Source organism: Osmerus mordax, chromosome 24, assembly GCF_038355195.1.
Source record: "Osmerus mordax isolate fOsmMor3 chromosome 24, fOsmMor3.pri, whole genome shotgun sequence".
Taxonomy (NCBI): Eukaryota; Metazoa; Chordata; class Actinopteri; order Osmeriformes; family Osmeridae; genus Osmerus; species Osmerus mordax.
In genome coordinates this window covers 2331887-2345678 of record NC_090073.1, presented here as the reverse complement: position 1 = coordinate 2345678, position 13792 = coordinate 2331887, and the positions used below count along the sequence as shown (strand labels likewise).

The 13792-nt window shown below is 44.1% G+C and overlaps 1 protein-coding gene across 14 annotated transcripts in view; it reads right to left on the bottom strand.

Annotated features, from left to right (window-relative positions):
* The window catches only part of LOC136933033 (NACHT, LRR and PYD domains-containing protein 12-like), a 561343-nt gene extending 547814 nt beyond the window's left edge, over positions 1 to 13529 (bottom strand). For 8 of the 14 annotated variants that reach the window (XM_067228390.1, XM_067228387.1, XM_067228386.1 and 5 more), the window contains exons 1-5: positions 13464 to 13529; positions 10570 to 10703; positions 10330 to 10446; positions 7853 to 7969; positions 4037 to 4150 (exon numbers count right to left, since the gene is read on the bottom strand). In XM_067228390.1, coding sequence (XP_067084491.1) covers positions 4037 to 4150; positions 7853 to 7969; positions 10330 to 10446; positions 10570 to 10613 — 392 coding nt within the window. In that variant the 5' untranslated portion in view covers positions 10614 to 10703; positions 13464 to 13529. Of the gene's footprint in view, positions 1 to 49; positions 224 to 367; positions 2173 to 2290; positions 2533 to 4036; positions 4151 to 7852; positions 7970 to 10329; positions 10447 to 10569; positions 10704 to 13463 lie in introns of those variants that run through there. The other 6 variants (XM_067228396.1, XM_067228392.1, XM_067228395.1 and 3 more) reach the window with 3 other exon arrangements.
* Positions 13530 to 13792: the final 263 nt, after the last annotated feature.

Sequence of the window (13792 nt, the reverse complement as noted above, 5' to 3'; positions counted from 1 at the left end):
TTCATTCTTAATCAAATAATTTAAACATATTAAATGAATGAATACAGACCACAGAGTCTCCAGTTTACAGTTTGGATTCTCCAGTGCAGCAGAGAGCAGCTTCACTTCTCGATCCTGCAGGCCTGAGTCCCTCAGGTCCAGCTCTCTCAGGTGGGAGGGGTTAGAGGTGAGGGCTGAGGACACCACTTCCCATGATGCATCAGTGAGTTTACATCTGGAGAGTCTGTTGTTACATAATAACCATGAAACAACTGGATGTGCTTCACAAAGACATGTTTAACATATGAAATGTGTGTAAAGTGTGTGTATGTGTGCATTTGACTGAATGTGTATAGTTGACATGTAAATGGCATGTTTACATCACTACTTACACAGCTTTTCTGCAGATCTTCACAGCTGGGAGCAATCTCCTGCGCCCCTCATCGGATGTCTTGTATTTCTGCAGGTCAAACTCATCCAGAACCTCCTCTGACATCTGCAGCATGTAGGCCAGTGCTGAGCAGTGGGCCAGAGACAGGGACTTGGATGAGTTCTTCTTCTTCAAGTATGCTTGGATCTCCTGCTGTACTGAATGGTCTTTCATCTCCATCAAGCAGTGGAAGAGATTGATGCACCTCTCTGGGGAGATGTTCTTCTTCTGCATCACCTTCAGGGATTTGATTGTCTTCTTCAGGCTCTCTGGACTCCTCTGGGTCTGAGCCAGCAGGCCTCCTAACAGCTTCTGATTGGACTCCAGTGAGAGGCCATGGAGGAAGCGGGCGAAGAGATCAAGGTGTCCATTCTTACTCTGCAAAGCTTTGTCTACTGCCCCCTGCAGCAGCTCTTCCAAAGATAGATTCTCAGGTCCAGCTTTAGTCTTCCTTCGTAGGAACGGCCTCAGTGCTTCCATGTTGTTGGTTGCGTAACAATGCAACGTGTAGACTGCCGAGAGAAACTCCTGAATGCTCAGGTGCACAAAGCAGTACACCATCCTCTGAAAAAGCACCGCCTCTTCTTTGAAGATGGCCGTGCACACTCCAGAGTACACCGATGCCTCTTGGACATGGAGGCCGCACTCTTCCAGGTCTTCCTGGTAGAACAGCAGGTTGCCTTTCTCCAGATGTTCAAACGCCAGCTTCCCCAGCTTCAGGAGAACGTCCTGGTCGGACCTCAAGAGCTCCTCTTCATCTGTCCCGTTTCCTTCTTGATACTTCTGGTTCTTCATCTTGGTCTGAATGAGCAGGAAGTGTGTGTACATCTCAGTCAGGGTCTGGGGCATCTCTCCTGTGCTATCTGTTCTCAGCATGTGCTCCAGGACTGTCACACACATGCTCGAGAAGACTGGAATGTGGCACATGATGTAGAGAGTCCTTGATGCCTTGATGTGTGAGATGATTCTCCTGGCCAGGATCTCATCACTGCATCTCTTCATGATGTACTCCTCCTTCTGAGCATCATTGAACCCTCGTACCTCTGTCACCAGGTCAACACACTCAGAAGGGATCTGATTGGCTGCTGCAGGTCGAGTGGTGATCCAAATGAGAGCAGAGCGAAGCAGGTTTCCTTTGATCAGGTTGGTCAGCAGCACATCCACTGAGGTGGACTCTGTGACATCACAACAGCTCTGGTTTCTTCTGAAGTCTAGAGGGAGTCGGCTCTCATCCAGACCATCAAAGATGAACATGGCTTTAGAGACAGCAAGGATCTCTCCATCCTCCATGTGAAGTTCTGGGTGGAAATCTCTCAGCAGTTGAAGGAGACTGTACTGCACATCTTTGATCAGATTCAGCTCCCGGAAGGGAAGCACAAACATCACATCCACCTCATGATTGGCCTTCCCTTCAGCCCAGTCTAGGATGACCTTCTGCGCAGAGACGGTTTTTCCGATGCCAGCGATGCCCTTCGTCAGCACCGTCCTGACGAGTCTCTCTTGGCCAGGTAGGAGCTGGAAGATGTCATTGCAGTGGATGGGTGTGTCGTGTGTGATTTGGACCCTGGATGCCGTCTCAAGCTGCCAGACCTCATGTTCATTATTAACCCCTTCACTGTCTCCCTCAGTGATGTAGAGCTCAGTGTAGATACTGGTGAGGAGAATGGCATTCCCTGTTGCCATGATGCCTTCAGCCACATGTTCAAACCTCCTCTTCATAGTGGCTTTATGAGTCCCTAACACTCTCTGAAGTCCACTCACAACTATGGAAGAACAAGGAGTTCATTATCTTTACATTAATACCAACAGTCATGACAAAGTACTGAAATGAGCAGAGCAAGATGGAAACCATGTTGGGTAAAGATGAAGTGAAGCTCGTACTGGTGTCAGTGTTTCTCTGAATGTGCTGTTGTCCAGGTGGCAGCAGTCCAGGTTGTGTTCTGGGTCTCATTCCACACTGGGGGCAGGTGTGGTCTGCTGATGGACCAGGCTGCTGCCAGGATAAAGAGATGCAGGCTCTGCAGAACCTGTGTCCACAGGGGGGGGAGACTGGATCCCTCAGCACCTGCTCACACACCCCACACCTGGACTGGTCCTCTGCCAGGACAGCTCTGCTCCTCTTACTGCAGAGACATGATCCCATATGAACACCAGTCTCTCACACACACAGGCACAAAGACACAGCACACACACACCGCACACCTGGACTGGTTTAACTGAAGGCTTCCACTAGGAGGAGACGTCTGTGTTCTAAGCTCACATTCAGGTTACATTTAGTCATTTAGCAGACGCTCTTATCCAGAGCTGAACTAGTTAGAGCTGGTGTTTGTGTCTACAGGAGAGTATCTCTCCAGGAGCAGGGTTGGAGTGTAAACCTACAGGATGGTATCTCCCAATAGCAGGGTTGGAATATAAACCTACAGGAGGGTATCTCTCCAGGAGCAGGGTTGTGACACATATATGTAAAGCAACATTGTTTTGGTGATGTGGGCCTCAGACACACACAGATGTGTGCTCCAGTTATGACCCTGCCCCCGTTATGACCCTGCCCAAGTTATGACCCTGCTCCAGTCATGACCGTGCTCCAGTTACGACCCTGCCACTGTTAAGACTTTGCCTCAGTTAAGACCCTGCCCCAGTTATGACCCTGCCCCAGATATGACCCTGCCCCAGTTATGACCCTGCTCCAGTCATGACCCTGCTCCAGTTATGACCCTGCCCCAGATATGACCATGCTCCAGTTATGACCCTGTTCTAGTGTAACCCTAACCCTAGTTCTGCCACCAGAGTGAAGAGTTTAGCACCCCATGCTAATAGTGTTACTCCTCCCCTATACTAACAACTGTACTAAAAGACTGTCTTCATAATCACATCTCCTAGCTCACAGTACCCGAGGAAGTGTGTCTGTACTACAAGACTGTGTTCACATCTCCTAGCCCACAGTACCTGAGGAACTGTGTTTGTACTACAAGACTGTGTTCACATCTCCTAGCCCACAGTACCTGAGGAACTGTGTTTGTACTACAAGACTGTGTTCACATCTCCTAGCCCACAGTACCTGAGGAACTGTGTTTGTGCTACAAGACTGTGTTCACATCTCCTAGCCCACAGTACCCGAGGAACTGTGTTTGTGCTACAAGACTGTGTTCACATCTCCTAGCCCACAGTACCTGAGGAACTGTGTTTGTACTACAAGACTGTGTTCACATCTCTTAGCCCACAGTACCTGAGGAACTGTGTTTGTGCTACAAGACTGTGTTCACAACTCCTAGCCCACAGTACCTGAGGAACGGTCTCTGGCTTGTTGTTTGTTGAGATGTTGACCTTTGCAAAGACTGAATAAACCTTTCAAACTCTGCTGAGATTCCTGACCAGTTTTTGTACTTGGAATTTGAGGAAAACTTGAATACAAATACACAACAGCAGGTTGTGCTCTGACATGAATAAGAAATGCTGCATTGATTCATATGGGCCCAAAAACATTTAAACACTATCATTATAATCACAAATAAACTATAAGACAAATATGTTAGAATATAGGAAGGTTGAGTCCCAGTAGAGACAGCTTCTTCACAACATGTCACCTTCATCACATAACATTGAACTCCGGCAGAGGTCGGTACATACCCTTCCTCATTAGAAAACCCTCCTGCATTGAAACTGATAGGTGGATGCATGGACCAGTCACTCTTCATGGACACACAGCTGGGTACAGGTGAGGCTGGTCTCTGCTGTCTCATCCTGTCAAACACAACAACGTGTCTTACAAACATAAATCACTAAAGTAGACACCACAGACACAGTCATCATTTCAACAAACATTTGTTGCTAGAATCAATCATTAGTAGGGTCAGAACCAGGCTTGAATGTTGCTGTTCAATAGGAATGAGATTCAGACAGGCAGGTTTCCAGACCTGTTGTTACTCTGTATCTCTCACTGTGAACCTTTACCACATGGTCTGTATGTCAGCCAGGCTGGCAGTCAGCAGCTCTAACCCTGTGATATAGTAGGGATGTGATGAGGGATACTTTAGTATCTACAGTCAGCAGCTCTAACCCTGTGATATAGTAGGGATGTGATGAGGGATACTTTAGTATCTACAGTCAGCAGCTCTAACCCTGTGTTTTAGTAGAGATGTGATGAGGGATACTTCAGTATCTACAGTCAGCAGCTCTAACCCTGTGTTTTAGTAGGGATGTGATGAGGGATACTTTAGTATCTACAGTCAGCAGCTCTAACCCTGTGTTTTAGTAGGGATGTTCTTTAGGCTTTCACTTCTAAGAGCTTTTAAATTATAAATATTTCTTTGTTTGTTAATACATTTGTATTTTAGAGACATAAAACATCTTACAGTTTTTTACAATCGCTATGACAGTTTTTTCAATACCTTAAACAAGTTTCCTAAACACTTAACACAGTTAGCACAACATCCATCTGTGTAGGCTGTACAATTAACACATTTATTGTTGCTTTGACACAAAATGCATACAGTAAATACAAATTTTAAATGCTTGAACTTCTTTCACACACAAGCTCAACCAAGACCAAAACAATCGATTTTTACTGCCCAATTTACCAATGCTTTCACACTGTCAGCAAAACAGATAACATCATGTTCAAAACCTAAATTATTGGCTAAAGTCAAAGTGAACAGCTGTTTATATTGTGAATTTAAACACAAATATATCCCCTGTATTTTATTCCATTGCTACTGAGAAACAGCTGAAGTTATGCAAATACTGTAAATCACAGCTGATTCCCAACTAGGAAACGCTCAGGTGTTGAGGTTGTTTCAATTGCATGACCATGTGGTATAGACAGTAAAGAGGACCTCTTTGGGCTGATCTTGTGTGGAAAAAGAACAATATAGAGCAATACGAAGAAAGTAAGAATACAGTAATGCCTGCACGAGGGAGAGGGAGACAAGTACCAGGACAAGGGAGAGGAAGACAAGTACCAGGACAAGGGAGAGGAAGACAAGTACCAGGACAAGAGAGAGGAAGACAAGTACCAGGACAAGGGAGAGGAAGACAAGTACCAGGACAAGGGAGAGGAAGACAAGTACCAGGACAAGAGAGAGGAGTGGGACAAGGGAGAGGGAGAGGAGTTAGAATGTGTGGTGGCGCTCAGAGAAGGGCCAGAGCTAGGGTAATACTGTAAATGGAAGCTATATTGCATATGTTTGCAGTAATGTCCTGTTGCAAATGAAGCCTTTACTGCAGCAATTATGTTTCTGTCTTCTTTTTTTCAATACAGTAACCATACATTCTATAAAGCTACTCTGAGATGGGTCATTCATTTTTTGTTCTGAATTTATGCAGCAAAAGAAACAAAATGCATGCATTTACAAAACCCAACAAAACAAAAATGTAGAGAGGCTTCAAAAGAAACTGCATTGCAAACACAATCTATAATCCATATACTGTGAGACCTGACACATACCTGCATAAATGAATGCAGTTTCTGTAATTCCATCTGATGTTAGTGTTTTTTATGACATTGTGCTCTGATTGACTAAATGTTCCTGTGAAAAGAGAACGTGTGTTAGTGTTTGGTAGCCATGGTGTCATGTTTAATGTATTTTTGTGTTATGACAATTAGTGTTTGAGTTTAGTTTACAATGTGGGATTTGAGCATGAAATTAACAGTTTTGCCAATTGTGTGTGGTAGGTGTGTTGGTGCGTTAAGTGTTTAGAAAACTTGTTTAAGGAATTGAAAAAACTGTCATAGCGATTGTAAAAAACTATATTACAATTGATTCTCAGAATTTCAACCAGACACTGAAGAATGACATCAGGGTCCACCTCGCACAGGGCTGTATGTTTGCTAGCAGCCTGCTTTAGACACTGCAGCACTCCTCCACCCAGGAGTTTAAGACCTTCTGGTCTCAACCAGTCTAAGTGGGCTGAGCCCCGCCCGGTCTGTGCTCATACCAGGCCTGGTACCTACATTTACATTTAGTCATTTAGCAGACGCTCTTATCCAGAGCGACTTACAGTAAGTACAGGGACATTCCCCCGAGGCAAGTAGGGTGAAGTGCCTTGCCCAAGGACACAACGTCATTTGGCAGAGCTGGGGTTCGAACCAGCAACCTTCTGATTACTAACCCGCTTCTCTAACCACTCAGCCACCTGACTCCCACAACTGGTACCTGCAGGGCTTTGACTCTCATGCTGTCTGTGTGTGTGTGTGTGTGTGTGTGCATGGAGGTTATGAATAGGAGGACCAAACATCTGTGCATGTGTGTGTGTTTGTGTGAATGTGTGTGTAGGGAGAGGGAGGTTATGTTTGTCAGTCACTGATCTCTTTTTATTGCATGTAAAGCTATTATACAAAAACTCAGTATTGACATTATATGTCAAGTATTTTAAAATTGAGAAGTTATAACTACCTGGTTAGTTTAGGACTGGTTTAACTGAAGGCTTCCACTAGGAGGAGACGTCTGTGTTCTAAGCTCACATTCAGGTTACATTTACATTTAGTCATTTAGCAGACGCTCTTATCCAGAGCTGAACTAGTTAGAGCTGGTGTTTGTGTCTACAGGAGAGTATCTCTCCAGGAGCAGGGTTGGAGTGTAAACCTACAGGATGGTATCTCTCAATAGCGGAATATAAACCTACAGGAGGGTATCTCTCCAGGAGCAGGGTTGGAATATAAACCTTCAGGATGGTAACTCTCCAGGAGCAGGGTTGTGACACATATATGTAAAGCCTCAGACACACACAGATGTGTGCCCCAGTCATGACCCTGCTCCAGTCATGACCCTGCTCCAGTTATGACCCTGCTCCAGTCATGACCCTGCACCAGTCATGACCCTGCTCCAGTTATGACCCTGCTCCAGTCATGACCCTGCACCAGTCATGACCCTGCTCCAGTTATAACCCTTCTCCAGTTATGACCCTGCTCCAGTTATGACCCTGCTCCAGTTATGACCCTGCCCCAGTTATGACCCTGCCCCAGTTATGACCCTGCTCTAGTCTAACCCTAGTTCTGCCACCAGAGTGAAGAGTTTAGCACCCTATGCTAATAGTGTTACTCCTCCCCTCTACCAACAACTGTACTACAAGACTGTCTTCATAATCACATCTCCTAGTCCACACTACCTGAGGAACGGTCTCTGTCTTGTTGTTTGTTGAGATTTTGACCGTTGTAAAGACTGAATAAACTTTTTAAACTCTGCTGAGATTCCTGACCAGTTTTTGTACTTGGAATTTGGAGAAAACACAAATACACAACAGCAGGTTGTGCTCTGACATGAATAAGAAATGCTGCATTGATTCATATGGGCCCAAATACATTTAAACACTATCATTATAATCACAAACAAACTATAAGACAAATACATTATAATATAGGAATGTTGAGTCCCAGTAGAGACAGCTTCTTCACACCATGTCACCTTCATCACATAACATTGAACACCATGAGAGGTCAGTACATACCGTTCCTCATTAGAAGGTCCTCCTCCATCACTGAAATCGATAGGTCGATCCATAGACCTGGCACTCTTCATGGACACACAGCTGGGTACAGGTGAGGCTGGTCTCTGCTGTCTCATCCTGTCAAACACAACAACGTGTCTTACAAACATAAATCACTAAAGTAGACACCACAGACACAGTCATCATTTCAACAAACATTTGTTGCCAGGATCAATCATTAGTAGGGTCAGAACCAGGCTTGAATGTTGCTGTTCAATAGGACTGAGAGTCAGACAGGCAGGTTTCCTGACCTGTTGTTACTCTGTATCTCTCACTGTGAACCTTTACCACATGGTCTGTATGTCAGCCAGGCTGGCAGTCAGCAGCTCTAACCCTGTGTTTTAGTAGAGATGTGATGAGGGATACTTTAGTATCTACAGTCAGCAGCTCTAACCCTGTGTTTTAGTAGGGATGTGATGAGGGATACTTTAGTATCTACAGTCAGCAGCTCTAACCCTGTGTTTTAGTAGGGATGTGATGAGGGATACTTTAGTATCTACAGTCAGCAGCTCTAACCTGTGTTTTAGTAGAGATGTGATGAGGGATACTTTAGTATCTACAGTCAGCAGCTCTAACCCTGTGTTTTAGTAGGGATGTGATGAGGGATACTTTAGTATCTACAGTCAGCTGCTCTAACCCTGTGTTTTAGTAGGGATGTGATGAGGGATACTTTAGTATCTACAGTCAGCTGCTCTAACACTGTGTTTTAGTAGGGATGTGATGAGGGATACTTTAGTATCTACAGTCAGCAGCTCTAACCCTGTGTTTTAGTAGGGATGTGATGAGGGATACTTTAGTATCTACAGTCAGCAGCTCTAACCCTGAGTTTTAGTAGGGATGTTCCTTAGGCTTTCACTTCTAAAAACTTTTAAATTATAAATATTTCTTTGTTTGTTAATACATTTGTATTGGAGAGAAATTAAAAATGTTTTTACAATTGATTCTCAGAATTTCAACCAGACACTGAAGAATGACATCAGGGTCCACCTCACACAGGGCATGTTTGCTAGCAGCCTGCTTTAGACACTGCAGCACTCCTCCACCCAGGAGTTTAAGACCTTCTGGTCTCAACCAGTCTAAGTGGGCTGAGCCCCGACCGGTCTGTGCTCATACCAGGCCTGGTACCTGCAGGGCTTTGACTCTGATTGTTATGCTGTGTGTGTGTGTGTCTGTGTTTGTGTGTGTGTGTGTGTGTGTGCATGGAGGTTATGACTAGGGTGACCAAACATCTGTGCATGTGTGTGTGTTTGTGTGTGTAGGGAGAGGGAGGTTATGTTTGTCAGTCACTGATCTCTTTTTATTGCATGTAAAGCTATTATACAAAAACTCAGTATTGACATTATATGTCAAGTATTTTAAAATTGAGAAGTTATAACTACCTGATTAGTTTAGGACTGGTTTAACTGAAGGCTTCCACTAGGAGGAGATGTCTGTGTTCTAAGCTCACATTCAGGTTAGTTGAACTAGTTAGAGCTGGTGTTTGTGTCTACAGGAGAGTATCTCTCCAGGAGCAGGGTTGGAGTGTAAACCTACAGGATGGTATCTCTCAATAGCAGGGTTGGAGTGTAAACCTACAGGAGGGTATCTCTCAATAGCAGGGTTGGAATATAAACCTACAGGAGGGTATCTCTCCAGGAGCAGGGTTGGAGTGTAAACCTACAGGAGGGTATCTCTCCAGGAGCAGGGTTGGAGTGTAAACCTACAGGAGGGTATCTCCCAAGGAGCAGGGTTGTGACAAATATATGTTAAGTAACATTGTTTTGGTGATGTGGGCCTCACATGCACACACAGATGTGTGCTCCAGTTATGACCCTGCTCCAGTTATGACCCTGTTCCAGTTATGACCCTGTTCCAGTTAGGACCCTGCTCCAGTTAGGACCCTGCTCCAGTTAGGACCCTGCTCCAGTTATGACCCTGTTCCAGTTATGACCCTGTTCCAGTTAGGACCCTGCTCCAGTTATGACCCTGCCCCAGTTAGGACCCTGCTCAAGTTATGACCCTGCTCTAGTCTAACCCTAACCCTAGTTCTGCCACCAGAATTAAGAGTTTACTACAAGACTGTCTTCACAATCACAACTCCTAGCCCACAGTACCTGAGGAATGGTCTCTGGCTTGTTGTTTGTTGAGATGTTGACCTTTGTAAAGACTGAATAAACTTTTTAAACTCTGCTGAGATTCCTGACCAGTTTTTGTACTTGGAATTTGGAGAAAACTTGAACACAAATATACAACAGCAGGTTGTGCTCTGACATGAATAAGAAATGCTGCATTGATTCATATGGGCCCAAATACATTTAAACACTATCATTATAATCACAAATAAACTATAAGACAAATATATTAGAATATAGGAAGGTTGAGTCCCAGTAGAGACAGCTTCTTCACAACATGTCACCTTCATCACATAACATTGAACACCAGTAGAGGTCAGTACATACCCTTCCTCATTAGAAGGTCCTCCATCACTGAACTTGAAAGGTTGTTCCATGGACCTGTCACTCTTCATGGACACACAGCTGGGTACAGGTGAGGCTGGTCTCTGCTGCTGGATTGGGCTTCAACACAACAGAGACAGACCTTCAGTCTCTCATTTATTCTGACTAATGATGATGTCATAATATCACTGCTGAGCTCTGAGATGGAGAACAGTCATGAACAGTTATGGATTCTCATCTTACCTCTTAGCTTTGGTGTCCATGTCATGTTCCCCAGAGAGACTCATTTTAGAGGCAGAGCCCCCTCCTCTCTCTCAAAGACAGAACTTCCTTTCTCAGGGTTAGATTAGAAGGATTTTGAAGCCAGACCTGAAGAGCTGTAAACAAAAAAACAACCCTATCAGACTGTTACCTCAAGAGAGGAAGCACAACTTACTTTATACCCTCATTTAGAACACACCTCTATGATGTAAACAACTCAGTTAAAACGTATTCAGTACCTCAGTCATTTACCTCATACTGACATAAGACAACAGAAGACAACAGAGAAGACAACAAGCTCCACTCCATCATACTGCACCATCAGCTGTACTGAGCACTACCTCACTTCCTCTTACAACAAGCTCCACTCCATCATACTGCACCATCAGCTGGACTGAGCACTACCTCACTTCCTCTTACAACAAGCTCCACTCCATCATACTGCACCATCAGCTGGACTGAGCACTACCTCACTTCCTCTTACAACAAGCTCCACTCCATCATACTGCACCATCAGCTGTACTGAGCACTACCTCACTTCCTCTTACAACAAGCTCCACTCCATCATACTGCACCATCAGCTGGACTGAGCACTACCTCACTTCCTCTTACAACAAGCTCCACTCCATCATACTGCACCATCAGCTGTACTGAGCACTACCTCACTTCCTCTTACAACAAGCTCCACTCCATCATACTGCACCATCAGCTGTACTGAGCACTACCTCACTTCCTCTTACAACAAGCTCCACTCCATCATACTGCACCATCAGCTGTACTGAGCACTACCTCACTTCCTCTTACAACAAGCTCCACTCCATCATACTGCACCATCAGCTGTACTGAGCACTACCTCACTTCCTCTTACAACAAGCTCCACTCCATCATACTGCACCATCAGCTGTACTGAGCACTACCTCACTTCTTCTTAGAAAACCTTGATGGATCAGTAACCTATGACGTGTGTCTGTGTGGAGGTAAGATTATCTATGTTTATGTAGTTTACAGGATTAGAACAATGTTATTGTAATTACGGTATTTAGAATAACTTGATAAATGACCAACAACAGCATGACTGGTTGATTAAGTGAAACAATTAACGTTTTTTAGATCATAGTTGGATTTGTTTTCACTTGGTACTGAAGGTCGGCCATAAGACTGAGCAAAATTGTATTTTACTTCCTCTTAGAAAACTCTAGTTAATTACTAAAATGAAGAAACTCTGGAATATAACCTTGTCTGTTAATGTATGTGTACATTGATACTCTGAAATAATATTGTAAAATAACTTACTTTAAAGTCTGCTTTTCAGTCTGAGAATCTGCCTTACAGATTCATATAGTCCTGTGCAAAATATTTAGACTTTCACTTTTACCTGTGCCTCACCCTACTTCTCTCATTTCATGCCTTATCCGCCTCCTTATATGAGCCAATAGGAACCAGAAGGAGGTACACTCCTGTATAAAGAACCAATAGGAAACAGGAGGAGGAGCTAAAAGTTGGTAATGTCCACTCAGCATTAGCTGAAAGAGACTATCTACCCACAACGTAGCCCAGACCTCACTGCACCCTTAAAGGTGCAGTGTCCACTTGAACCTGTCCAGAGAATTATGTACAAATAGCCTGCTACACTCCCAAATATATTTTGAGGTTGCACAGATAACATTTCGGGAGCATATGCAACCAAACTGGCTAAAATGTTGAGCCTCTCCATGTGGTCGTTTTATATCAACTATGTATTCATGGAATTGATAGAAAATGGGCCATATTGTGATATGTATCGTTATCGGGATATGAAAGGATCTATATCAGGATATGAGAATATCATATCGCAAGGCTGTACAGTATGGAGTTAGATTAGTTTTATAATTCAAACAAACAAACGTAACACGATTCACAAATGTATTTCATGATTAAAAAATAAATGTAACGCGATTCACAAATGTATTTCGTGATTCACAAATGTAACGCGATTCACAAATAAATGACCCCATGACCTCTCTCTGCCCTGTCTCTGATCACCTGCCCTGCCAGAACCCTCCTCTCTCTGCCCTGTCTCTGATCACCTGCCCTGCCAGAACCCTCCTCTCTCTGCCCTGTCTCTGATCACCTGCCCTGCCAGAACCCTCCTCTCTCTGTCCTGTCTCTGATCACCTGCCCTGCCAGAACCCTCCTCTCTCTGTCCTGTCTCTGATCACCTGCCCTGCCAGAACCCTCCTCTCTCTGTCCTGTCTCTGATCAGGGTCTCTCTCATGCTCAGGATACTCTTGCACTGTGCAAATGAAACCTTCACCAAATGCACAGAGGAACATGTGGAACAGGTTTACACCTGGGGGTGTATTGAATGAAGGTTTATGTCATTATGGGTTGTCATGGGCTAGCCATCTCTTTGAACCACAACCAAAAGCTCTTAGCACTAGCTACCCAGTCTACAGAGGACGAAAGCACTCTAAATAGGATATATACATTTGATACGTTCATTCAAACCCTTAATTACACATGTATAGTTTCCTTGTCAACTGTCATAGCCGGTCTCCTTCCCTGGCCACTGTTAACTGATACACAGTACATCCTCTTCCTGTCAATCATCACAGGTAGGAGGTCCTTAACCACTGACTGGCTGTGTTTCTAACACCTTTTAGCTTATGATCACATTTACAGACACACTAGACATGTTTAATGGACATGAAACAATGTTATATTGTACAGCCAAGGATCGATGCTGTCAAACAAACACACCTGTAATACAAACAGTATTTGAAAGGATAAGACATCAGACCAGGGTTAGGGGTGCTCATTTACTTAATCATAACCTATTCTGGACTGACAGTAAATCATCCACTCTCCATCATGTGAATAAACACCATTCTACTGACCTTTATAAAACTCTGGTTTCACCATCAGCCTCCTCTCTGTGCTCCATCTGGTTCTGTGTGTGTCTGACAGTAATGTACACTAACATACAGTACATATTTGAATGTGTCACACCCACATACAATCACCCACACACACTTGTGTTTGGACCAGTTGATCCTGTTTGGAGGATCGTTTTAACTTGTCTGGAACTTACTTCTGTAAGAGTGCATGCAAGCCCCAACAAGTGATTGTATGTGGAAGTTGAACACCGAATTGAACACCCTGTGGTGTGGGAGTTTATAGACAATACTCTGTCAACCATATGTGTATAACTATATGAACGGAGGTA